Below are 27,262 nucleotides of genomic sequence, written 5' to 3'. Positions count from 1 at the left end.
TGTAGTTTAGTTCCTAGCAATACTGACTAAAATAATTCAGCCACTTTCAACCAAAATTCAGACTGTCCATTTCACATTGCATCTTTGGTAATCTTTGCTAAACTTCGTCCTTCTTGCAACACTAGGATATTAAAAACCATTGAGATACAAGTTATTAAAGATGCAAAGAAATAAAATAAATAAATAATACAGGCGATAACAAATGGCTTTTGGGGAGCTTCCCTTTGGGGTTCCCATTTCTGACTGAATCCTTCACCTCATTTTGTGCCACCACTCCCTCTCTGCTCTCTTCAGGAGTGGTTTGTCAGGGCTGATTCACCCTGAAGTTTTGGGTGGTGGTGAAGAGTGGAAATGAAAGCATCAGAGCAAGAGAAGTTTTCGTTTTAAAAGGAAAATTCACAATGCCCTGAGATGTTTGAAATTATATATCAAAACCCCCACAAGAACATTTCTGCCCTCAGAAGAGTTACATTCTATATCACCAATGGCTGAAAACACTTCCTCTAACCTCTAATTGCTCAGGTCTGAGCTGCTCTGCTCTCTCTTTTCCCCCCTCACAGTACTCCCTAATCTGCTATCAGTCTCTGAAATCATCAGCACTTGCAGGTTAAAACAAACTAAAACTCCCTCAAGTATTATTAGTTATAAGGAGGAGGAAATGATTTTCAAAACCAATACCAGAACAAAAACCCAACAGATAGACATCTATGTGAAACAACCTGTGACCTTACATGCAATCACAGGCACCATGGTGACAGAGATAAAAAAGTAAACAGCATAGCAAGACCAAGTTCATCACAGTTCCCAAATGAAATCACTTATTCTGCATTTTCCAGCTTAGAAATAAAATGTAACTGTTACAACCAAATTCCCCTCCACCCCTCATGCTCTTCCATCAGCTTTGAGATGGCACAACATTTAAAGGTACCATATAATTCAATTATATTCCCCAAAAAGTTTGAGTACTCTTATGGCTAGTCACAGTTCTGGGATACAGGCTAAGGAATTCACAGTATAGCAATAAAACATTTCACTTTATTTTCCCTCCATACATTATCATTAATTACTATAATAACAAGTTAATAACTACTTGATGCCTCAAAGACGTAGGGCAAGATTCTGTACTGATGTAAATTAAACCACTGACATAAATTATTCTTATCATGTCAAGCCTTGTTATTATAAAAGAACAAATGTTAAAGCCCACCTTGGGTCTGATGCTGCTGCATTCAGTCAGCAAACTCTTGCAGTTCTTGTGGACATTCACTGCACAATCTGAAATGCACACACACACAAAAAAAAAGGTCTTGATTATTCTTCTTTCCTGTCTAGGGAAAGGAATAACGGCACACAAAGGATCTTAATTTTGGACGAGGTGCAGAGTAAGCTCGGGTGTCGTGGCAAGCATCCTTGTTGTGCCTGTTCTGGTCTTGATTTTACACCAAACCCTTGAGTTTTTTCAGAAAGACTGCACCACTGAGTGCAATTCACACATGCAAGAACCAAGAGCCACTCTGGAATGCACGAGCAGTTTTCTGCCCAACCTCCACAGCTTTCCTCATCTTTGCAAGCCCATTTCCATGTCTCTCCATCCAGAACTGATACCAGTCCAGGGGGCAGCAATTCTTTGGCTCCACAGGAATAGCTGCCTTTCTGCACAGACTACTGCTGGGAGCTGCAGTAACTACAGTAAATTAAAGATCAAAACACCCTCCAGAATCATCAGAGCATTACCAGCACCACAGCACTACCACCCTTCCAGCTGCACAAAGGAATTGTTCCCAGATATAGGAACCAAAGCAGCCCTCTCACCCAAAAGCCATAAAACTATTACTAGTATAATAAAATCCAATCTCCATTTTTTACCTCCTGATAACTAGTTATTGAGAAAACAGGAAGGGAAACTGATAGTGCCAAATATTTTCTGCAGCCTTTCTGCCCATCTATAAAACAAGATCCTTCATCAAAAGCAAAGCAGGACTCCAACAACTCAGTAAAGGACACCAGGATTTTTTGCCAGACATGCCTGTTAAAAGAGAAATAGAACAAAACTGGAAAGATGAACACCATATCTGCTAGAGAAAAGCCAGTTTATGTTTAAAGCACAGAGGAAAAACTATTTAAGGGCCCTTCAGAACCACCCCCACCTGGCACCAGGACTGGGGATCTGCTTGAAGGCTCCTGGCTAACCTAGAGAGATGCTGATGCTCACTTGTGTTTTCCATAATTTCAGCAAAAGCCAGAGAACAGGACCAGAATACTTACTTGGCTTTGAACAGAAATAAATTAATAAAGATATAAAAACAAGACTGAAAGAAAGACTGAGTGCACAGACCTGCAAGATGCTCACATGTTATACAACTTCCCCAAGCGTGGGAAATGAAGCGCAGAGCTCTGCTCCCAAGTGCTTGCCACACACAAAAAAAAAACCTCCACAAAAACTACCACCTCCCACAACTTCTCTTATTTGGGATATTCCTACTGCCACCACACCCCACGCCACAAACCAAAAGGCACCACATCTAATTTCAAATGTATGTGCCTCTGCTAACGCAGGAGAAAAATGTATCAAAATTATCACCTATTAAAACTGTGTAGAGAACAATAAATATATTCATTATTTCAGCAACGATAAGGCCTCCACCTACCACGAGGGAATGAAGAGCTTGTAAAAAGACATGCCTCAACAACAAACAAGTAGTTGACAATGGAAATCCCTTTTCTCCTGAGACAAAGAAACGAACTGTAGGACAAAAGGAAATAGAGAAAATTCTCTATGACATCAGGCTGGGCTGGCTTCAAGTGCTGCTCACAGATGGGCTCCCTTCAGGGCAGAACAGGCAGCCCCATGGATGCCCGAGGTTCCTACAGCCACTGTCTTCACACACAGTCCTGAAATCCACATAACTCACCTAGAATTCTGTAACACAATCATCTAGAAACATCAAATTTCAACTAGATATTCATATTCCCCCACATTTACCCATTTTCAGTAATTACATTTAGTAATTCTTTTCCTATCAATGATTAGTAGGACCAATTCCACTTGAAAAGCTTGCATTCCTTTGTAAGGTAACTGTAAAAGGGATTTCACTTAAAAACATATTTCAATTTTAAAATCATGCCCTTGCTCTGTTAAAGATAACAGCTTGTGGAGCTCTCAGTAGGCATTTTTCACTTAATCAGCTGACATATCTAATAGTGCTGTGTATGACTTCCCTCCACTGCTGAAAGGTTCTTTACACAACAGTGGAGAACATACTAGAAAACAGGAAAATGCTACAGAAAAGCTGCAGGAAACTGCAGCTGAATCCAAGGACCTGACTCCCTGAGACTACTTGAAATGCATTTACTTAATGATTTCGAAGTGGCATTATTTTTGCCCACATGAGAGAAATCTGAAACCCGCTAGAAGACTGTTTTATAAACATACTTCATTTTCTAAAACATGCTCCATCTTCTTCTATTCAACACCTTTGCAGTGCTGAAGGAAGGCCACTCTAATTCAGGATGAGAAGGAGCTTCTGAGTACCAGTGACTGTGGTTTCCTTTTTATGCATGTAAGATTACTGCATTTATTACTATTACTCTGCATTCTTATGAAGCCTCTCTGAAAATGGTATCAGAGAACTGCAGGGGTGAAAAACACAGCAAAGGACAAAGCAAAGGAGGGACAGGACCCTGCACACATGGAGGCTGATGTTTAAGAGCAGAAATACACATGAAGGGTTCTTTACAGGTGTAGAGAAATAAGAGAACTCTAACAGGTGTATAGAAATACCAGATTTCTATCTTTTCCAGTCATCCAGAGTAAAGCATCAGTAAACTCAAACTGACAAAAAAATTCTTTTTGCATTTACCATCGGTAGTATTTGGTCTTATTCAGATCAAGAATTTGGGAAGGTCCCAAAAAAAAAAAAAAAGGACAGTTCTGCTCTTCCCAAACTGGAGAAGCACAGAAGATATTCCTGAGAAAGTCAGAGATAAAAACTCAGGACTGCAGCCAGGCTCTTCCTTGTCTTCTCCTCCCCCAGTCACTCACGGAACAGCAAGAAGATTAATTTGGCTGAGAAAAACAGACTCTCCAAAGGATTTCATCTTGATACAGCCTGTGCAGAAGGGCTGCAGCTCTGGCCAGTGCTGCCAACACCAAAGTGCCAATACAGAGAGAAGGTCCAAGGATTTGGATCACCTTGACTGGCTGGGGACAGCAGCACCACTACTGCAGCTGAGGGTACCAGAGCACCTGAACCACTCAGCAAACCCACCAGGCTTGTTCCTGGGCTTTAATCAACAGGTTTGGAATTAAGGCTGAAAATTTTGGGAGCATCCCATTATCCCAGATCTGCTTACTACAGCAACTGTCACCCACTTGAAGCATTTTGCAGGGGCCTGTGCCAAAGATGACCTAATGAGTGACTAAAGCAAGGACCAACCAGAAAAGAAATGTTTAAGACTAAAAGGCTCCTAAACATTAGAAAAGATCCTGTTCATGGCTGAGGGTAATGAATTTATAATCTGGTATAATAAAAAACATTTCCCTTATTAATGAGATGTTTTCCCAATGGCTCACAGAAAGTAATTCACAGCCTAGTAGCATTTTATTGGACAGCCATTACAACACCCAAAAGCATCACCCTATTCACAGTAGGAGAGGGCAACAAACCTGGCTGGAAAGGGGCAGGCAAAGATATTTTTTCCCCCAGCTGGAATATCTTCCAGGGGATCAGACACTGCCAATGTCCTATAAATGTCTTCCAGAATTGGATTCCAGGACAAATCTATGAGTCACCAGACATTATGAGCACTATGACCCTGACCTTTGGTCTGGAACGGTACTGCCCAATAAAATAACTCTTAAAAGACTATTTGCAAACAACAACTCACAGACAAAAATGCTGTGATTAATCTAAAATTCAACTATTGACTTTCTTTATCTCAATGATTTTTTTGTTTGTTTTTTAAATGACAGATTAAAAACAAACCACTTTAAAGCAGCTAAGGTCAAACAGGGACAGACTTTAACAGTGCTTCTGGTGATACAAGGAGTTCAAGGATATTCACCACCTACGAAATCCAACCAGCTGAAAAGAGCCAAGGACAAAATAACTTCCTTGTGAAATGAGTAATTTTAATATTTCATTCCTCTTTTTAATTGTCCAATGCTTTGGGGATCTAAAAGAATCTCTTCCCTCCTTCCTCACCCTTACACCACACAGGGAACTCCTCCCTCTTGAACTGACAAAGGAAACAACCCTCATATGAATGATTAACACTGAACATAAACTCTGCATTTATAAATAGAGATGCACAACACAACGGCCAGGAAACATTTCAAACCACCACAGCATTCCAGAAAAAGCAGAGTGACTGCGATAAAACTTCTCAGGAAAGAGGAGGAGTTTCACTGGAGCACGAGGAAGTTTCTGTATCGGGTAAATCCAGGTCAGGTACCCTGAGGAACTCGGAGCAGATTTAACTTTGTCCTAGTGGCTCCAGTGGTCGGTGTTTACTTGTTTTCTCACTTGTCTAATTACGCAGAGGCAGAAACCAAAAACTGGAAGGGTACAGGAAGATGAGATACTTCACATTCTGAAACAGAGACAGTCCACACCAGAGAGCAACAGCACTAAATTATCAAGTTTCAGCCTCCCTGTTAGAGCATTCCTCTTTGTCTCCAAAACAACCTATAATTACTTGCTCACTGTATCTGGTTTTATTGTCAAAATATCAGTTGGATGAAGCAGAGACAAGGGTTCTGTGATTCCCAACAGTGCAAATTCTGGTGGCCACAGGGTTTTCTTTAGGCACAGAAACACATAAACAACCGATACTTCTGTTTTTTAAACATTGCCAAGTAAAATCTGCATGTTATGCTAAAAGAAAGAGGAGTCTCAATTCAATTGTCTCACGCTGAACCCTTCCCCCAATCTACGCTACAGAACTGAAGCAGCAACTATGACAATCATAAAAGGTATTTAAAATATTTCATAGGTAAACAGTAGGTGGAACTACAACACACAATGTCCGATGGCTCCTGTCTCAGAGCCATGTTTCACGGGTTTCTTTTATTTTACCGTGCCAAAGAGAAATTATTACTTTTATAAAATTAAACAAAAAAGCCTGCCATAAAACTCTCTTAAGAGGGAAGTGAAAAGCAACTAAGAAGCAGCCTTTTTCTCTTGGTGACACACCAAATATTCACATAATATTCAGAAATTATGCTTATTACAGCACCAAGACGAAACATAGCACCAGAAACTTTCGGAAAGCTGTTTGTTCGAATCACTGCCTGTTTCCCTGCTCCTCCTCCAAAATCCATCACCACTCCTCGCTCCTGCTGGCGTTTCCTTTCAGCACACAAAAGCTAAGCCGATACCATCTCCCGCTCCTCTCCCCAAGGAGCCAGAGATGTGGAATATTTAAAACGGGTCAGTCTCCGCAATTGTGAACAGACCGAAGTTTTCACCACTTTTTCGCTAACGCATTTAAGGTCTCTTCACGCAAATCCCAGACTTTTCTCGCTGCTGCAGCACTAGTACACACATTGTGTGTAACAACCGAGAGGACGAGGTGAGGGATACAATGATCACAAGGATGCTCAGACTCAAGCTGAGCATAAAGAGAGCCGGTTTCACACAGGCTACAGCCGCTCGCCTCCCTACCGCACACAGCAACATTTTTTTCACTCCTTCCGCAGCCCTTGAAAGAGCTTTCTACTATAAACACTGCATCGTTCAAGCTGCGTCCCGTCCTGCAGCTGAAGCCCTGAGCTGCACAGGTGGGGATTACTGTAAACCTGCGGGACTGGGACAAAGCGACGATTAAACCGCTGCCCAGGCCAAACACCGGGACCCCTTGGAGCCCTCAGAGCCCCCGCTGCCCGCACAGCGACCGGGGCCGGGCGGTCCCCGCGCCGCGGCCCCGGAGAGGGGCTGCCGGTGCTCGGGGCTCGCTAGGGCCGGGGGGAGCGGAGCCAGGGGCCGGCGGGCGCGCTGACAGCCCGGTCTCTTACCGGACTCCCCGGGGAGCCGCCGGTTCCCTCTCGGTCCCGGGAGCCGCCGCCACAGCAACAGGAAACGCCCCCGTGTCCCGGAAGGAAAAATGGGAGTGAGGGTGCGCCTGCGCGCCGCGGCACGGCCGGGCAGGGTCCCGGCCCCTCGGGGACGGCGCGGGGACAGCCTGGGGCTGTGCCTTCCCCTCAGGAGCGCACACGGACAGCGCTGGCCCGTGCTTTCCCCTCAGGGAGAGCGCCCGCAGTCCGCACGCTCCTCTCAGGGAGGGCACACGGACACCCTCAACCCGTGTTTTCCTCTCAGGGACAGCACACGGATACCCTCAACCCGTGTTTTCCTCTCAGGGAGGGCACACGGATACCCTCAACCCGTGTTTTCCTCTCAGGGAGGGCACACGGACACCTTCAACCCGTGTTTTCCTCTTAGGAAGGGCACACGGACACCCTTAATCCTGCACTTTTCCTCTCGGGGAGGGCACACGGACACCCTCAACCCGTGTTTTCCTCTAAGGAAGGGCACACGGACACCTTCAACCCGTGTTTTCCTGTCAGGGAGGGCGCACGAACACCCTTAACCTGTATTTTCCTCTCAGGGAGGGCACACAAACACCCTTAATCCTGCGCTTTTCCTCTCAGGGAGGGCACTCGAACATCCTTAACCCGTGTTTTCCTCTCAGGGAGGGCACATAGACACCCTTAATCCTGCACTTTTCCCTCAAGGGAGACACTGGCCATCCATATCCTGCTCTTACCCTTCATGGAGGGCATGAGAATCCTTAGCCCACAAGCTTCTCTCAAGGAGGGCACACAGATATTCCCCTCAGGGACACCATGAGCATCCACAGCCCTGCCACCCTTAGGCCACACGGCCACCCTTAGCCTGCTCCTTCCCTCGGGAAGAGTACACGCAGCCCTGACCCACACTTTCCCCTCAGGGCGGGCACATGGCCACCCTTAGCCTGCGTTTTCCTTCGGGAAGGGTACGACTACCCACAGCCTCCACCTTCCATGAGGCAGGGCATCCCTCAGGGTGGAGCGGGGCCCTCCATGCCATCGTTTGACCCCCTCCTTGCCCTCATGGAGGAGACAGCCATTCCAGCTCCTCCTGCCCCTCAGGGACGGCAGAGCCTCTCATAGTGCTTGCTTTACCCTCAGGGAGGGCACATGTCTCCCTTGACCTGCCCTTTTCTCTCATGGAGGACATGGAGTCCTTCCAGCCCTGCGCTTTTCAGCAGGGGAAGCAGAGCCACCACAACCGTCACTTTCCTTCAGGGAGGGCACATGGCCACCCACTGCCTGCTCCTTTCTCCTGCAGGGAGGGCACAGGGTCCTCAACACACATCTCCCTCACAGAGGGCGTGAGTATCTTCAGTCTGTGCTTCATCCTCAGGGAGGCACACAACCATCCATTGCCTGCTCCTTCCTCCTTTAGGGATGGCGTGGCCACCCATAGACTGCATTTTCCTTCAGGAAGGGCACAGGGCCCTCAACGTGCATGTCCCCCTCAGGGACACCATGAGCATCCTCAGCCTGCATGTTCCCCTCAGAAAGGACATATGGCTGCCCAGAACCCATGACTTTTCTGAGGGAAGACACATGCCCCCACCCCCCAACACATGTTTTCCCCTCAGGGAGGGCACATGGCCACCATTAGCCTACACTTTCCCCTCAGGGAGGGCACAGGGTTCCTCCCAGACTAAGGAGGCCCCTAACTGATGGGATGTGGCACCCATCCATGACACTTTCAGCATGGCATTTAATATGTTTTTGCACATTGCCTGGGGCTTGAAATACATAATTTGTTATTAAAAGCCCAGTGGGATATGCCATCCCAGTGTGCTGGAGTGTTTATGAACACCCTGCCAAGAAAAGGCTGCAGTGCCTGGAGGGTTGGCAGGTGCTGGCTTCCCTAGCTGCCCCTCAACAGCCAGTGCCTGCCCAGGCCTTTGTCAGTGACCCCTGCACAGAAAAATGACGAGAGGAAAGGGGAATTATCTTCCCTAGCAGGAGATCCATGCACTGACACATAGAACCAAACTGCTTGCTGGAAAACACACCTTTTCCGTGACACCAATGAGGTGGCACGGGGCTGCTGGAGTACTTAGTGCAGGCAGGAAAACTGGGAAGAGCTCACCACCCAATCTCCCCTCCTGATTTCACTCTGACGATTTAAAATACTGATAGAAAGTTTGTCATATTTTAAGTCACACATATCCTAGTTGCCTGTTGAGCTTGAAAACACAACATGCACAGTTCCAAACCAACTTGCCTCTCAAAATTTACCCTGCATCTTTCCCTATGCTGCCTTGAAAGAACCTGCCACTTTTTGAGCTGGAGATGTGATGAAATCCTGCCATGGGGCCAATGTGATCTCTGGTTTCCACCCTGCCACCTGTTTAATCAATTTTATTTTTATCTTAATCTCATAGTTGCAAGCTTTTCCAAAATGTTCCCTTTTGTGCTGCTTCTCTACAGGACTGAGTACACTGCAGTCCCAGTTGTTTATTGGTGCCTGTCACCACTACAGAGAAATGATCATTACACAAAGCAGTTTGGTGGTAAACAGCTGGCTGTCACTTGGTGACTGATTAATCCTTAGACACTTCAAACTTCGTGCTCTGCTGTAATATAAAAGTAAAGCATTGCAGATTGCCCAACTGCAGCTGTCATGGAGAGAACGTGCTGTGCTTGTGCGGCCTCAGGGCATCGCCACAAAATCAGTGCAAAATCTGGCACAGCAGCCAGCTCCCAGACTCTGTAGCTTAGAGCTAGGGTTTGGATTGCAAAGAAGAGAAGGCTACCAGCTGTCTAATCCTGTGTAATTCTGTAATAGCAAAAGGTTTCTTGCTGGATGTGTCTCAGGTTTATTACTGTCCTTATGCATTTATCAGCCTGAGTGTACAAGATCTTGAGGTTTTATCAGGGAACAGAAGGAGCAGCATTTGGAGGTGTTCCAGATCAAGGTATGACTTCCCAGAAAGAAAAAGAAAGTGAAAAGCAGAAAAGGAGAAGCACTGAGAATAGGATGTACTTTGGTTTCCTTTTCTAAGCCCTCTCGAGCTGGCTGAGCCAGCTCTGTGTGAGGACACAGCTCAGTGTTTCCTCTGCAACCAGCACTGCAGCCGCTTTCACATTTGCTTCAGATCCTGCTCCATTGGCTCAGAACCACCTTAACCCACAGCCCAATGCAGCCACTCTGGTTTTGCCTCCTTTTATTTGGACTCCTGTCTGCAATAGTTTATTCCAAGTGGGACTCCCAGTCCATTTATCATTGTCATCATGTTACAGCAGCCAAACCTCCTTTTCCCCCCAAAACAGAAGATTTTTGGCAGCTGTGACTCTCTACGGAAATGCAAAGTTCCAGGTTGTCTGCTGCTTTTCAGATTTGTCAGGACTTTGTGTGGGCTGTGAACAGAAATTTCAGGAAAGAAAATCAAGTGATTCCTCCTTATCATAAGCCAAAACTTTCCTTCACCTATTAGCTTATTGGTACTGGGAATCCAAAAGTAAAACCCTGCAGACACAAGTGCCAAGTGAAAGGTGAATTTCACCCCAAATTTCAGGTCTAAACCAAAAGCCTCTCCTTGGCCATGGGTGGAGGATGTTTGCCTGAAAAACTGCAGAAATCTGTGTCCTCTTCCTTTCTCGTTGTGAGAAAGGAAATGGTTTTCCAAACCTCTTTCACAATGCGCCTTAAATAAATCCTGGAGACCAGTTGTTACAGCAACCAGTCAGAGATCAGCCAGTGCACTGAAGCAGCCAGCAAGGGTCAGCCTAGGACAGGTGAACAGTCCAGCACAGCCTGCATTGTTCAGGAAGATTCATTAAACTGAGCACCTTCTCTTAAAGAAGAGGAGTTTGTCTGAAGCCAAACTTTGGTTACAGCTATAGGTCTCCTTGGAAGAGGATGGTCAATCTGTCACGCCTGTGGGGGCCCTGTGAGCTCTGTCTTTCCCATGAAGTAATAGAGATTGATTCTCAGCTGGAGATGCAGAAGTCCCACCTCTACCCCAGTGCTCAAGCTCAAGGGAAGCAATCCTCCTTGCATCTGTATTCCACAGCATATCCCTGGCTCGCCTCCATGGCACAGCCTGCTTGGAGAGCTCTCCTCCTGTCAGGGCTTCCCTGGGACTCATCTAACTCTTGTTGCATAAACTCTGGAAGCGTGTTTATAAGAGAGGATTAATTTAGGCACAGAACCTTCTCCACCCACGATAGCAAAGGCTCAAGAGGAGCTTTCCCATTTCCAGGTGAACAATAAACCTCGGGACTCACAGCTCATAGTTTACGTAACGGCAGAGTTTGGGTGGCCACTGTTGTCAAGATCCCTGTGACTGCAATCATTCCTCCTTGTTTTTCATCCCTACCAGGCTCTTAACTGCACATCTGTGAGCTGCAGAGGCTGAATCTCTACTCTCAACACGCTGCACAGCCTTCTCCTCTGGGAGACTCTGTGTTGTGTGGGGTAATGATAGAAGGGAGGAATCAGTGGGAGAGGGAAATGAGTTACCATGTACCAGGCTATCCGAGCTGCCCACTTCCTTCACAGCTCACACACGTTTCTAGCAGAACAATGGTTTTTTGTTCTGACTTAAATGCAGAATTCCTCCTACTGTTAGTATCTCTGATAAAGAAGAGCTCTTGCTCTTCCAGCGAGAGGACATCACAGCCATGGAAGTCACCAGACTTTTTGTGTCTGCTGCATAGTGAAAAGACCTCAGGCTTGCAATCATGCTCCCATTCTTTCTCCCCCTTCAGCTTATCCCTTGCTTTAAGCACCATCTTTTCCTGTGTTTTCCACGAGCCCGTTTTGCCTTGGACCACGTGGTGGTGCTGCAGTTAAAAATACCACGGAGACAACAACAGCAACAGCAGCACCTGACCAGCGATGGGCCGAGGGCTGGCCGGGGGCCAAGGCGCGGGGATGGTCAAATGAGAGCCCACGAGGAGAAAACAAGAGGCGCTGCCAATGCCCTCACATCCTCGCAGCAGCCACGGCTCAGGCTGAGCCTGATGGAGCTGCTCACAGTTCTGAAAAGTAGGCCTGCTGCTCCAGCTTCCCCATGGCCATGGAGCTTGCTGTCCCAGAGCTTGCTGTCCCAGAGCTCTATCAGGGACTAGTCAGGAGACCACACACTGCTCCGAGCTGCAGTAACGGGAGCTGCTGATATCAACTACCAGCTCAGCAGCAGCTCGCAAAGGTTTCAGCTCAGCATCATCCAAATATAGGCACTCTCAGGCCATCAGCTGTCACACCACAAGTCCCAGCCCATCTCTCACCACAGACAGGCCATTAATTTTAACAGACATCTCAGAACCCTGCCCGATTGTTCAGCCTCAGTTCAAGGCACTGCAAAGGGAACATTACAAAACAAGCTGTGCTGCTCTGCCGCCTGCGTTAGCCTGGGCAGCCAAGAGCCAAAGGAGATGTCACAGAGTCCCAAACACAAACCAGTGCCTCAGCCACCTCAGAGTTTTTCTCCTGAACCTTCACAAGACAGAACACAGATTCCTTATGGAAGGGCTGAAAAACAAGGTGAAATTTGCCATAACTCATGTACAGTCCCTGTGTATTTATGATGGACAAGCTGTGCTGAGCCACACTCTCATTTCAACAGCTAGCTCCAACTCCAGATCACAGATATCCATAGGGCTGTCCAGAGGAGAATCACTCCCACTAAATGCCCTCAGAGTTCCCAAGACCATACTCATGCTCATGAGTATCAAGGGCTGCCTGTATATGCCCAGGTTAAGGTATTTTTGTAAAGCAGTGTGCAGGACTGCAAACAGAGCCTCTGGCTGGGAGATTCCTCACATAGGAATGACAAGGCACAACTCAGCCTCCTCCCATTAAATTTCTTGTCTCTCTAAATATCTACAAAACTCTTATTGAGCTCACTGCTTCCTACTTTTTGCTGTGATGCCTGAAAAATGTTCACTAATAGCCAGCTCTGTGCCCCTTTTCAGTTTCCCTCCAGCTGCCCTGAAGGGAAAGTATATTTCTCACCACACGTCTGAGGGCAGTCAGTCCCTTTATGTCCCAGAAAGGTTTTACTGACCTTAAGAGCCTCTGAGAGAGCAAGCATTGCTTGAGGGTACAGGGTGGAGAAAGAGAGCAATCCTTTCATTTCCAGAAAATTTTCTCTGCCCACAGACAATCCCTTGGGAATTAAAACATTCTTCAGTGCCCTGAGTACCTGCCCCAAAGAGGAGGGGCAGCGTTTGTCAGCCAAAGCCATGCCACAGTGGATGCAGTGGGAGCACAGAGGCCCATGCATGCTAGCACTGCTTAGAGCTGAAAAGCACCCATGCACATCCTGGGAGGCAACATTTGACTTTTTGTTAGTTAATAAAATTTTGGATGCACTAGAAATCCCTGTGCCCATGCAAAGGGGACATGCTGAGCTGAGACATCACTGCAGCTGTGAAAAACAGCCTAAAAGATCCAGCTACACTCGGGCAGTTGGGATATTTGTTGAGGCAAAGCAGAACTTCATGATTAAAAAAAAAATTAGTAAAAAAATAGTTAACCTAGAACCCTTCTTGGGGGAAAGGGGCAGGAAATGGTCAAATGGCCAAAGAAAATGAGGATAAATTATTGCCAGGCAAGACTCAGAGATCATTTAGACTATTTGGAGAAACAACCAAGCCAGGCCAAGCAGAGTGGTGGGGTGGAGTGGAGGCAGGCAGAGAAGTGGAGCAATCCAGGGGGTGGTTTAGGCAGGAGCACAGCCTGGGCTGGAGGGCAGGCGGGGAGCGCAGGCTGGGGCACAGCCAGGCAGTGACAGCCATACTCACTCAGGCACTGCAGACCACTTTTATTCCCAAGAGGTTTGGCACACAGAGAGCAGCTGGTGCAACTGGAGAAAACCCCTGGCACAAGCTGGTGCCCATTGATATCTTTACACCTCTCTTTTGTCTCCTTTGTCTCTTTCTCCTTCTCTCTCTCCTTGAGCTGCTCTTTGTTCTTACCCTGGAAGGAGAGAAGAACACAGCTCAGTCACAGGCCTTGCACTGCCCACGTGTTCCTTTCCCCACTGTACAAACGAGCAGAGAGCTGGTGGGCAGCAGGTGCAGTGGGATGGCAGTGCTTTTCCCAAATGCCTTCCCAAGGCTCGGGCCAGTCCCTCTAGTCTAAGTCCATTTGTGATGAAGGGCAGGACACGCTTGGCTGTCCCTCTGCAGGCTCCTCTTGCCACAAAGAGTGATCCAGGCAGTCACCCAGCCAAGGCACTCTTCTTGCTGTGCACAACAGTGCCAGGGCAGCATAAGAGCATCCAGAACATGCCCCGGAGCAAGGAGAGTTGGAATTTAGGGATCGCTCAGTCCCACACTCTACTACTACTTTAGGGGTCACAGTGCATCTGCTGACCAACATAGAGGCCTCAGCCGTCCCAAAGTAATCCAGCTAACTGTTCCCTATAGTGAGATCCCCTTTTCTACTTGAAGAATTTAACAATTTCTTCTACAAATTCAACATCTCTCTCTCACCTTATCCTTCTGCCAGGATCCAGTGACTCGGCTCCGCAGAGAACTCAGACGTCGCATCACCTTTGTGCCTTTCTCTGCTTTATCACTCTTCCCACTGTCCTCATTTCTGAAAGGAGACCAAAATACCCTAAAAAAGGGGAAATTCACTGACCAAACCCAGCTTAGGGAGATCACTGATGAAGTTCATTGAAGCATCACTTTAGGACCCCAAGTATGAGCTTTCCATCTCCTGGAGGATCTGGTTTGGCATCAGCCATGTCACTTATTAATGAGACACTTGCAAATAAGGAGCTGAACTTTCAAGCTATGTGTGCAGGTTTTGTTCAGTGCCACACTCCTGGCTGAGCCCCTGCAGATACCAGGGTCCTGCACACAGGATTAGCAGGGCAGTAGAGCTTAGATGAACAGGACTCAAAATGAGTCTGTTCTCAGAACACAAAGTGTGTGTCACCCACTGTCTCACTTACTCATTAGACAGGAACTCAAACCAAGTGAGGTTCTGCTGGGAAGAATCACTGCCTTCTTGCACACAAGCTCTCTGCTTCGCCCTGGGCAGGGAAAAGGCATCAGACACAGCAAAGAACACAAGAACAGAACTTCTGGGTCAGCTGAAACTCTTATTTTCTGCATGGGGCAGGAACATTTTTAGAGTTACAGAAGAGGTACATGAAATGCCCCTTTTCCTTGCAATTCTACCCTGGTTTCACTGGAATAAATCAGTGATTCTGGTACCCTGGGGATTTGCCCCTTAAGGGACCAAGGTGTGTCTTAGGCAGACCTGTGACCTCCCCACACATCCCTGTCTCAGACACACTTACCCATGGTAATGTTTCAGCTCCTGAAGTACCTTCTGAACAATTAACCTACCAAGGATGGGGCAAAAGAAAAGCAAGGCATTAGAAAATATCCTTGTACAGACATTCTGCACCCCACAAAGCCTGAGGTGCTGGTTTATGACCAACTGTCAGCTGTGACCCAGCACAGAGTGGGATCTCCTTTGCTGTTGCATCCCCAGAGGCTCAGATACACTCAAAAATCTCCCTCATCTCAAACCAGCCAGGACTGACAATACCTACACTTGGTCTGGGGACACGTGGTCCTTCTCCAGCATCTCCAGAGCAGGGGGTTCAACACCTGGAACACAAAATGCTCTCAGCAGGGATCCTGGTTTGCCTTTGCAGAGCACCACCTTGCAATCTATGCAACTGGATCCTGTTAATTGTGCTGGGCTCCCACTCTGCCTTGATTGGTGAGGAAGAAATGCCAGGAGCAGTTAGGGAAGGAGATTCTGCTCTACATTTCTGTGAGGGAAGTGAAGGCTCATCACTTTTCTGTGTTACTCCTCCCCTCCCCAGTCTGTATGTTTGCTGCTTAGGGTCCTGCTTGCAGTAGGGGAGGAGCTGGTACCACCCCAGAGCTCTTCCCCATAACAGCCAGCCTCCCCTCCACCTCCCAGGCTCTGAAATCACCACATTTTTCTCTGGGGCAATCCTCACAGGTGGAACTTGAGTAGGGAGTGACCAAAGCACCGGCCACAGGGAGGTTATGTGGCAATGTGTCACTGGGGATGGGCATGTCTGAGCTGAGACTGTGCTGCTAGCCAGGGCCAGACTCAGAACTTTTGTATTTCAGGAGCTCCTGGGACCATGTGGAAGAGAAAGCAGAGGCTGTCCACACTTCCAGAGGCTACAGCTCTAGTTTTTATTTTCTTAATCACACCTTGAACCCATTTAATGGCATAAAGTCTATACTAACCTTCCACAGCTGGAAAAGAAGTGTTGAAACTGTGAGGTATCTGGGGGGAGGCAATAGTCTCACAGGCTGATGGGACAGACTTGGACCTCAGTCTCTTCCCGTTGCTGACACATTTCTGGAGAAGTAAAAAGTCACAGAAATCTTTTGTGCTTTCTGCACCCAGGGAATCTCCATCATGGCTGATTCCTCACCCTTTCCCTCTTGTTTTGTCAGTTATGATGCAGGAGACCACTAGGCCCAGCTGTTTTTTGGCTCCAGGAAGGGTGGAGCAAGTGACACTCATGCCTGAAACCTTCTTAGGCACTTCTCACTTTTACTGGACATGCAGCACTGTGATTCAATTATCCTTTTAATATTAATTGAATATAAAGGTATTCCCCAGAGCAAAGCGGTGTGTAAGGGGTGTGTGTGTGTGTGGGTGTGTGACACTGCTGTCTTCAACTACCTGACAGAGGCTTAGAGAGAAGATAGGGCCAGACTCTTCTTGTCCTGCAGTGACAGGACAAGAGGCAACAGGCACAAGGGAAGAGAAATTCCAGCTAAATATATGGGGAAAGAGGGCAGTACTACAGGCAGCTCCCAGGGCCTTTATCTCACAAGATGGGGCAGTTTATCTGAAAAAGCCCATCCTTGCTGAGATTCCTGCAGACCTCCTGGTTCCACGCTGGCACTGAAGGAGTCCAGCCTGCAGCTGACACCTGTGTATGCTGCTTTTCTGCACCCTCAGCTTGCCTTGCTGACCCTGTGCCCAGCCCTCCACACTCACCACCTCCAAGCTGGGGCTGGCCACGAGGTCTGGGTGCAGTGGCTCTATCTCCACTTTGATCACTGTGCCACCCCGGCTGCTGCTCCAGGCTCCCCGTTCCCTTTTGGGCAGCTGAAGGGACGCGTGAGGCTGGAGGCAGGACTGGCTCCTCTTCTCCACATCGTCCTGCTCTGGGTCACTGCCCAGCTCTGTGACATCCAGGCTGAACCTAATCAGGGGGCAGAAAGAAGCCTCAGAGCAGACCTGAGCAGCTCTGGCACACTGTGCCCAGCATGGCACAGCCCCTGCAATGTCCCTGGCTGGGTGGTCCTAACAACCTCATGCAGCTGGGACAAGGAGGCTCCCTACAGCAGGCACGAGGGAATGGAAATGACAGGAAGTGTCAGCCTGGACACCAAGTCCTGAGCCTGTTCAAAACAGCTCCTCTGGCTGCCACCAGTGAGTCCCCAGCTCCCTGGTCACCCGGGATGTTTAGTGCTGAATGGCTCACACTGATCTCTTAGCAACCCCTGAGATTGTGCAGCCACCCTGGCAGCAGCCTGTTCCTGCCTGCCCCAGGGCTGCTGCCCTGTCAGCTGCCATCCAGGAAAGTCCCTCTGGGCATTTAGAAGTGGCAGATGATATTTATCCCATCGCCACTGTGGCATCATGCCATAAATCCTGCTCCCACCACAGCCCAGATTTGAAGACGGAAAAACATTTTTTTCTAGGAAATGAGGGGTGGACCAGCTCCCCCAGTGCCTCACAGTGTGCTGCACACCAAGTGCTGTTGCAGTGACAACACAGAAGCAAAATTATGGATAAAGCTCAGTGGAAAATCTTAGTCTCTGCATGGGTTCTGTCTGCAGATCACTGTCACTTCATTCCTGCTGCCACAAGCAGGCTTCAGGAAGCGTTTGCTTAGGGAGCAGTGGGGTGTATTCCCCTTCCCTGGCCTCCTGCTCACACGTGCTTCATCACCCAGCGAGGAGACAGAACGTGTCCCTGACACCAACAGCCACTCCGTGCCACCGTTACTCATGTGTCTGTTACAGCATAAACTGTGAATGATCCATGGCACATGGGACAACAATAGGTCTGAGAACCAAAGTCTGAGCTTGATAAAGGACTGCCAAGATTTCAGGCTGAGATAATTTTAGGGTACCGTATAAGGAGGAGAGATAAAAATAGTCCTTGCTGGCTTGCACCTAAATCCCAGTCAGCTGGGAGATCAATACATTTGTCAGCAGGGAAAGCATTCCTGGAGGAACCTGGAGCTCAAGGCATTCATGTGGCAGGAGCAGAGGATGGCAGGAATGCCAGGCCTGCCTCTGCTCCCAGCCAGGGCTCAGCATTGTGCTACAAACACAACCTCCTCTGCAGCCACGTGGAGGGCAGAGGGCTGGAGCACAGCACAGCGCTTGCAGGCACAGGCCCCACCAAGCCAACTCACAGACAAGATGAGAAAGGATTTGACAGAGCTCTCTTAATCCCACCTTGATGAGAAAAATTCCCTTTGAGCCAGAGGATGGAGGTCATCAGGGCAACTGATGCTGTTCAAGATTCCCTCCAGACAGAAAAGAGAGATCCTCTTCTCAGCCCCAACCCCAGGAAAAGAGGGTCTTCCTACTTCCAAGGAGACATTAAAGCCTCTTGCTGCCCTAGCACTTCTTCCACATCCCACCCAACAGGAGCAGTGGGTGTCCAGCTGCTCTGGCAGATGCTGACAGGCGAGGGAGACCACCCAGCAGCATCTGGAGCTGCAGGCAGTGTGATGCTCAGCCTCCCACCTCCGTTGCACTGTGTACATCAAATACCACTCACGGTCCCGCCGTACCTGCGCCTGCAGTCCACGGGTGACAGAGGGCTCTCCCAGCTGTGCCTCCGGGAGGTGGACATCGATCTCACCAGTGTGGGGAAGGAATCCTGGGCCTCTTGCAGGTCCAGCTCGTTGTCTGCCTCTGCAGGATGCTCAGAAGTGCTGGTGCCGTCATCTGGCATGGCTGCACGGGAGCACAGGTGGCCTTTGTTCAGAAAACGACAGTCGGCCTCGCCATAACGTACTGAGCAGGAAACGGGATTGGAAAAAGCAACATCCACAGACAGTTTGCTCAGAGCCCTTGGTCTGTCTTCCAGTGAGTGAAGGGCAGACACAGTCTGGGATTCTTGTTCTGGCTGTGCTGCCGTGTCTGGTGCTGTTTTGGCAGACGGCACGCTCAGGAGTCCCAGATCTTTGTAATACTCCGTGCCGTGGAGAGCAGAGTCTGAGAGGAGATCCTCTGTGCTGCTGTGCAAGTCTGCTGCTGGCACATCCAGCTCTGTGGAAGACGAGTCTTCCTGCAAAGGCAGCACAAATCCTCTGAGAGCCTCACACCAGCCCTGCCAAGGGGACACCTCCCGTACAGAAACTGGGGTGCAGAGCAGAGCCAGACTTCCAATTGACTTTCTAATAGTCATCCTCCCCTGCTGTCCCTCACAGCAACATAACCTTGTATTCCTTGACAATCTGGATCAGTACCACTTTCCCCCATTCCTACTCCACCACAAACCCCTCTGGATGTGGTGCTGACCACCCTCTTTGCTGCCCCTGGCCTCTGCCTTGCATGGTGGTAGCAGCAGGAAAGAGGACACTTGCCTTCTCTTCAGCCATGCTGGTGCAGAAGGAATCATCCTCAGCAATCAGGGATGGGAGGAAGCTTTTGGGGGTGGGATACTCCAAGGCAGGGCTGTGGTGGTCAGTGAATTCACGTAAGCACGGCTTGCAGTCGGACCCTGCAAGACAGAGAAGGTCTCAGCAGGTTAACCAGACATCTGGGAGGGATGGAAAACCTGCTGCACACCCACAGGTGACATCAGGCAGCACTGAAATGCTCCACGTGTCCTCTGCTCCTTCCCAGACAGGCAGTGCCAGGCAATCTCCACAGCAGCCTTGATCCTGTAGGAACCTGGTGTAGGGATTTCCTGCCAGCAGAAACCTCATCCCTCTACAGAAACCTCATCCCTCCAGCATGTGCAAGGGGACAGACCAGGCTTGCACTGTCCCAGCCAGACCCTCGTAGGGTGTCCTATGCTGCAGAAGCTTTTTGCACAGTAAAAGAATTAAGCACATTTTGTCTGTTATTGACATTATGGACCTTTGAATCAGAAATCTAGGAATAAAAATACTGAGGGTGGTTTTATTTTCATCCATAAAGAATAAAGGACACCTGGGTGTCTTTTTTTTCTAGGTGGTGGGTGGGTAATAAAGGATACTGGGAGGCAAATTGGTGGCTCCAGACAACCCTGAATATGCAGAGCAATACCAGAAGCACATAATTGTCCTGGTTCCAGATCACTCCTCTGGATTTTCCCCAGGCAGGAGTGTGAACCTGAGTGTCCGTATTCCATCAGATAACTCACTGAGAAACAAACCAAGGTCTGGATGTGTTTGTGGTAGAATAGATGGTCCAGCTGACTGAAGCACATTCCTGTGGAGCGAGACACACTGTAAACCTTAGCCACAATCCCTGAACCATTGCATTACTCATGGAGGCTTTTTATTCCTTCGAGACACACACAGCTGAGGCAAAGGGCTGAGGCAAAGGGAAAAAAGCCAGGCTGTTGGCTGAAGCACTGTGGTGGATCTCTGAAGATGCAGAGAGCAATACCAAGAGACTGTAAGCAGCCATGTCTATCCAATGGGAAAAACCAGCAGGAAACTGCTAGAAACCCATCACACTCCAGGAAAATCAAGCATAAAAACATCAATGTAAGGAAGACATTGTTAAAAAACGCACTCTTGGAAAGCTTGCATCCTGCTGTGGATTATAAAGCTACACAATTCAGCCAGGAATTGCATGGTGCCAACTAAAAAAAGGCAGCAAACGTGAGGGAGAACTTGGAGGTTTGTTCCTTGGATCCTGCTGCACACTGCAGATGCCAGATTTTCTGTTTTAAGGAGCATTTGGTGTGTTCAAACGTGTGTGATGGTTTCAAGAGAAGGACTATAAATAATATAGAAAGAAAACACTTCTGAAGGCACTCTTTTAATTAAGGGGTTTCTAGCTACAAGACCAGGGAAAATTTGAAACAGGCTTTCTAGCAAGGCTGTAAAATTTACTTCACATGATATTTTTAATGAATAGACCAATTCTTGCCCAGGATGTCCCTGAGCTGCATCTGCAACTGACAGAGATTTAGTGAGCTATTAAAGATCACCTTCTGCTTTCCTCAGTGCACCTGGATACAGCTTGCAATCTAAAATCAGCATTTTGAAGTGAATACACCCTTGAACCAGCACAGATTTTGGCATGAACTTGTAGCAAACAGCGGCCAAAGCTCTTGGCGGGCAATGAAAACCACTGAAGCCCCCCAAACAGGCTGGGATGATGGCTAAGGTGGAATGGATCCATGGGGAGCAACCAGGAGGTGGGGAGCATCCCAGGGAGGTCAGGACAGATGGTGCTTCCCCTCATACAAATCCAAAGAAGGAAGAAAAAGGAGATTCCCCGCTCTCGCCATCCCTTCAGCAGTGAACTACCCACAGGGAGAGCAGCAAAGCCCTGGGAGGCAGCAGGAGCTGACAGGGGCTGTGGCCTGACAGAGGCCAGAGCCCTGGACTGAAGGTTTAACTAAAACAAGGAGTTTTTTCCTCCCAAGCAGTGTCCAGCCATCCCGCCAAGGCTACTCTGGGCCTGCCCCAAGCTCCATGCAGCCCTAAAGTGGATCCCTGGAACAGAGTCAGCTCCTCGGAGGCCTGGAAAATATTCCCTGAGCTCTGCCTGTGCCATGCAGGGCTCAGGATTTGGCCAAGGCATAGGCTGCAGTCAACAGACCCGGTCCAGACCCACCAAAGGACTTAAATCCTCCTCGGAGGCTTCAGACACTCGGTTCAACACGCGATAAATCAGAGGCGCCGCGAGCGCGGGGTCGGGGCAGCGGCGCGCGGGCGGCTGCCGTGGGGACACCATTTTAGGCAATGTGTGAGCACCAGCCACGGCGCTGCCGGGCTCCCTCTTCAGAGGCTGGGCTGGCACCCTGCATGGAGCAGGCGCTTGGGCAAGGGGGTGATGGAGGAGCTCATGGGGGAAAATGCCTTCAGGCGTCGCGTTGTGGGATGGTGGGCGAGGAAGTTTGAGCATGGAGCGTACACGGGAAGGAGGCAGGTCTGGGGGGCTGTGAACATCCCCATATCAATGATCAAGGTGGTCACCAATGTGTCAGCAAGTGTGGCAAACTCTGCAGCGCCTTGAGTCTCCCGTATTCTGCCCTCGAGCCTGTCTGGAAGGATCCAGGCTCCAGCATGGTGGCAAGGGGACAGGGAATCTTGGCCCCCCAGGCTTTGGCAGACAGCAGCAGTCACCTTTCCTCAGCTGAAGCTGGAGATGGGATAACAAAATGACACTTTCAAGAACAAATGCTGTTTGCTTTAGGAGAACATTAAGCAGATTAGGTATTGCAGTTGCTTAATTCGTCTCTGGCTGGAAACCATAAAAGGTTATTGCTGCAGGGAGCAGCCTCCTCAGAGGAATTCCCAGGGCAGAGCTGGAGAGGAAGCTTCACTTGCTGGGCTGGGATGGTTCCTGCACTTTGCCAGAGCTTCCCACGGGTGAAACATGATGACTCTGGGCTGCTGTGTGGGGAGGAAGGAAGCCGTGACAGGCATCCACGGCATGTGACAGTCTGGGATGGTCTCAGGGGGTTTGATGCTGTGGGGACAGCAGGATCAGCTGGCTGAGCTGCTCTGGCTCAAGGAAGAAGGCTTCATGCTGTTCTAAGCGTGCCCAAGGCCAGTGGGATCCCAACAGAGATTTTCATAATTCCAATTCAGACCTCTGGTCAAACCCTCCCTCCTGTAGCTGGCTGTGCTGATTTCCCTCGGACCGGCTGGTCACTGGAGCTGCACCCACAAGTGTCACAGCAGGTGACAGCACCAGGGCAGCCAGCCCTGGAACAAGGCCAGCCAGCAGCAGTGTCCCATCCTCACCTGCCTGTGCCTTGGCTTGGTGCAGGATGCTGCATGTCCCCAAGTGACCCTGGAGCCAGGCTGGCGCTGGGAAGAGACACGTTGGAGGAAAACATGGATGTGAGCTCTGGCCACACCAGTCACATCCTCCAACATCAAACACTGTCCGCATTCCCACTGGGGAAAGACCACACCAAACACGGCAGGACAAAGGCACTGGGCAGTTCTGCTCCATGAAACAGTCTTGGGAGGAAGGAAAGACAAGAACGTCTGGGCATTTCCCAGCAGTCAGGGATAGAGATTGTTGGGAAACCATGGAGAGCATCACAGACATGAAATAAAAATTATTCCATCTTCCCTGACCCACCTCTGCCCTCCTGGCCCTGCACCAGCTTCCCTTCACGTATCTTATTGCAGGGTGTGCAGAGCTAAAGGGAGAAACCTCTGGAAAGCAAGAGCTGAACTCCCTGTGCCAAGATGGGCTGAAGTGCAGTCCCTTGCCTGGTGTGGGCCCCTCCTGGCCAGCCCTGGCAGCAGTGGGGATTGGCTCTGGGCAGGAGCAGGGGAAGATAAGCTGTCCCACACTGTAACACACTGTACAGAGCCACTGCCTTATCACCACACTGCTGGGGCCAGGCTCTTGGGCATGGAGGGCAGAGGAGCAGGGAGCTGGGACTGTTCCCTGCTGTCTCTCAGCTGAAGGGTCTCAGCAGGGCTGAGGGGGTTTGTAGCCTCTCTGATTCCCTCCAGGTCACTGTGCACGTTCTTGCAGCAGCTCCAGGGGGTACTGAGGCCCACATGGACCAGCAAGTGCCACACTACAGAATATCAGTGTGGGAGAGGGGCTGAGTGAGACCCGAGCATTTTGTGCCCAAGCACAAGCCCCAACAGGACAAAGTGCTCTGCAAGCACCTGCTGAAGGGAGCTGGCTGTACCCAGGCCCTCTGCAAAGCAGTCAGTGCTTGGGAGCACTGTGAGGCTGCTTCATTTGTTAGTGAAATCAGCCCAGCTGAGTGTTGCCAGCCAGCCCATAACCCCCCCAGCAGGCATGGCTGGAGTGGGGTGCCCAGCGGGGGCTTGGGGCTCACCACACATCAGAGCCTGCAGAGCCCCCTGTGTCCTGCTCTGAATTAACATTCCCCCAGCTGTTCAGTTTGGATCTTGGTCTCCTACACATCCACACCACAAGAGAACTGGGAGTGGGTGGGGAATAATGAACAGAAAGAGGAGCAGGAGCTCTGATGCTGCAGGTAAAGGTACCCAAAAGCATCAGCGTGAAGGCAGTGTTTGCTCATAAGGACACAAGTGTCTGGCTCCTCCAGGACTGCAAATGTCCTGCTTCCTGGGGCTCTCACCTCCCTCTTTCCAAGTCACAGCACCACATGCAGAAATGAGGCCAGTTGACACCAGTTGCTGCCATTTCCCACCCCTGCTGCTGGACACAGTAAGCCCAGCCAGGGCCACCCAAACCGCCAGGGCTCCGGACATGGGGGTTCTGCTCCTCAGCCCTCACTGAAAGACTGAAGAAATCTTTTCCCCCACATCTGCTCAGACACCAAACTCCGGCCAGGCAGCATGCAGAGACAGCTGTCTGCAAGCACCGGGACATCCAGCTCACTGCCAGCCACGAAACAAACTTATTACAAAACCAAAAGGCTGATATTTAACCCATTACCCAGCTCCTGGAGGCAACTATGTGCCTTGAAAAGAAGATTCAATGCAAGGAAAAGGCAGTGTCCCGTGCAGGGAGGAGCAGGGGGCACCTCAAAACAAGCTCTGCCCGGGCCCCTGGGGTTCTTTGGTACCTGCTCAGTCCAGGACAAGCTGTCCCTGCCACAGCCCAGCTCCCACCACACGCTCAGCCCCCTGTCCCCACAGGCCATTACCTCGCTTAAAGGACCATCTCTTCTTCCAGCGCTTGGAAAACGATGGCCAGGAGTGGTTGAGCAGCGAGTCTGACATTTGGGAGCCCCGTGCAAGGTAGAGCCCCGAGCAGGAGACGCCGGCAGGGAGCACGGCAGAGCTCAGCGCGCTCTCAGGCAGCGCTGCAGGCTGCAGCCCAGGGGCTGCCAAGGGGGGAGTGGAGAAGCCAAGTGTTTTGTCAGAAGTATCAGCTGATGGAGGCTGTAGCCAGAGAGACATTCCTGGTCCCTGGCATTCCCACCTGTGTGGCAGGTCAGTGACTTCCTACAGCTGGGCCTGGGGATTAGTGGCCTTGGAGCACACACAGCCCCTGAGTGCTGCTCCAGGCTTGCAGACAGAAACAGAAAACAAGCTGTTAACACACCACAGCCCCTCTGCCAAAACCTCCCTGCTCCGTTCATGACTGTGAGCGTGACAGACACTTTGTGAGCACTTTCAGGCACTTCTCACCTGGCTGAGAGTCACCTTCACTTTCAGTGACAGGTCAGAGTTGATACTGACAAGGCTTGGTGTCTTTACAAGACATTTATGAAGGCTCATTATTTATACTTTTTCTCATTTTCAGGTGCTGTGGCAGACCCTCTACAAGGGACTGCAAGAGACCCTGTCCATCTGCAACATCAGCATCATCCTGCATCTCACAGCAAGTCCCAGTCCTCTGGCAAGGGCATTTCTCCAAGCCCTCCTCAGCTCTCCCACACAGTGAGGAAGGTGGGAGCAATCTCAGACTGCCCCAAGAGACCCAACTCCCTACCCTCCAAGCCCACTGCTCCCAGTTGGCACCAGTCCCACATCCCAGGCTCCAAACTTCACTCCCAAGCCCTCAATTAGGCTGAAGAAGCCAGGTTTTACCCCAGTGCCGCTGCTGGGCTCTGGGGCCAGGCCAAAACTCCTCCCTGCTGTTCAGCTGATGCCTGTGGCATCACTGAGCAGAGCCCAGCCAGTTTGGGAATGACCACAGGTACCTCCACAGCTTGCAGCCCAGGTTGGGCTGGTGATGCCCAAAAGCAGGCGTCAAAAAGCATTTTTCTTGCCTGGCCACAAACCCCAAAGTGTCACCTGCCCAGAACAGCCCTGTCTCCATCCCCTCTGCTGCCACCCCCCTGATAATACTGGGGGCCAGCCCTGGAGTGGGCAGTCCAGAGTGGAATTTGGGGATCCTGGGCATGGACCCCTCTTGTGCACAGCTCAAACCCAGCTGTGGGCAGTGCCAGGGTGTCTTTGCAAACATTCAGCTGTGGCACAGCAGCAGCAAGAGCCAAGAGCAGCACCCAAAGGGTGCTCAGCCAGCCCAGCACTGCCCCAGAGCCCACCATGATGGCACCTGGGGGTTAAATCCTGGCCTCATCTCCTCTTCACTCACAGCAGAGCAAAACCCTGTGTAGGCTGAGCCTCCCCAGCCCATGTTTGCACTGAAGCTCGTGCAGGAGGGAGCCTGCACCAACCCAGCACTGGGACTTTTGGCTTCAAGACAAGCTGCTTCCTCACAAGGCCTTGAGGAAGGTGAGTGACACCCCCGCTGTTGTGGAACGGAGCTTGTGCAGAGAGCCACTTACCCTGAGGGCTGGAGGCATCTCTGTGGCAGGTTCCTCGTGCACAATCCTCACATCTGACAGCTGTGGCTTCTTCTCCAGCTGCTGGAGCAGAGCGAGAAGCGGAGCCTCACGGGGGAAGCAGCGGCCATGAGGGCGGTTTGCTCGCGGGGGCCGCTGGCTCAGCCCTCTCACCGCTTCCCCTTTCCGAGAGCACAAACAAACCCACCTCTGCCATGCTGCAGCTCCCACCGCCGCGCCCCAGTGCCGCTCGCTCCCACCCTCGCTGGGCTCTGGGCTCTGCAAGGGTCCAGCAAAGCCACCAGGAGGGCTGTGGACCCTGCGGCAGCCGGTGCAGGGGCCCGGGCAGCCCTGAAGTCACGATGGCTGCAGGGAGCAGCTACTGAGGCAATAGCTTCCTGTTCCCTTCGGGGAAAAACCGCTGTGTGTGCCCTGAGAACCCCGCACACCCAGCCCAGCCCAGCCCAGCCCAGGCCGTGGGCTCCTTGCACCATGGCTCATTAGCCTCTTACATATGGCTCCTCTTAAGCAGTCCCTGGTCTTTTCTCTAATGGTTTGACCTTGTGGAGCAACAGGGACCACAAAGCCCAGCAGGTCTCTCTTACACAGAGTGAAGTGATAGCACAGCACAGAAATGCCTGTACTGACCATATTCACCTGTACAGGAGGGAGACAAAGGCTTCAGCTCCAAGGCAGTGCCCCTGCCCTGCTCTTGGCCAGCAGACAGAGCCCTGGCATGTCCAGGCTCGGGTTTGTTGGCACAGCCATCCCCTCCTTCCCTACAAGCCCCGTGGGCTGAGGCACACACGCTCCTCATCCCAGAGCCCCGAGCACTC

General features: G+C 50.2%; 1 protein-coding gene across 3 annotated transcripts in view; it reads right to left on the bottom strand.

Moving 5' to 3' along the window:
- ARHGEF18 (Rho/Rac guanine nucleotide exchange factor 18) overlaps positions 1–24,927 on the bottom strand; it is a 48,887-nt gene extending 23,960 nt beyond the window's left edge. Inside the window, exons 1-11 of one of the 3 annotated variants that reach the window (XM_064396281.1) lie at positions 24,837–24,927; positions 19,638–19,778; positions 18,844–19,339; positions 17,028–17,235; positions 16,262–16,376; positions 15,583–15,640; positions 15,325–15,369; positions 14,974–15,054; positions 14,507–14,612; positions 13,814–13,988; positions 1,208–1,275 (exon numbers count right to left, since the gene is read on the bottom strand). In XM_064396281.1, the coding sequence (XP_064252351.1) occupies positions 1,208–1,275; positions 13,814–13,988; positions 14,507–14,612; positions 14,974–15,054; positions 15,325–15,369; positions 15,583–15,640; positions 16,262–16,376; positions 17,028–17,235; positions 18,844–19,339; positions 19,638–19,778; positions 24,837–24,912 (1,569 nt within the window). In that variant the 5' untranslated portion in view covers positions 24,913–24,927. Of the gene's footprint in view, positions 1–1,207; positions 1,276–2,335; positions 2,406–7,015; positions 7,107–13,813; positions 13,989–14,506; positions 14,613–14,973; positions 15,055–15,324; positions 15,370–15,582; positions 15,641–16,261; positions 16,377–17,027; positions 17,236–18,843; positions 19,340–19,637; positions 19,779–24,836 lie in introns of those variants that run through there. The other 2 variants (XM_064396283.1, XM_064396284.1) reach the window with 2 other exon arrangements.
- Between the last annotated feature and the right edge of the window lie 2,335 nt (positions 24,928–27,262).

This window comes from Passer domesticus, chromosome 21 (genome assembly GCF_036417665.1).
Source record: "Passer domesticus isolate bPasDom1 chromosome 21, bPasDom1.hap1, whole genome shotgun sequence".
Classification (NCBI taxonomy): domain Eukaryota; kingdom Metazoa; phylum Chordata; class Aves; order Passeriformes; family Passeridae; genus Passer; species Passer domesticus.
This window is presented reverse-complemented; position numbering and strand designations above follow the sequence as displayed.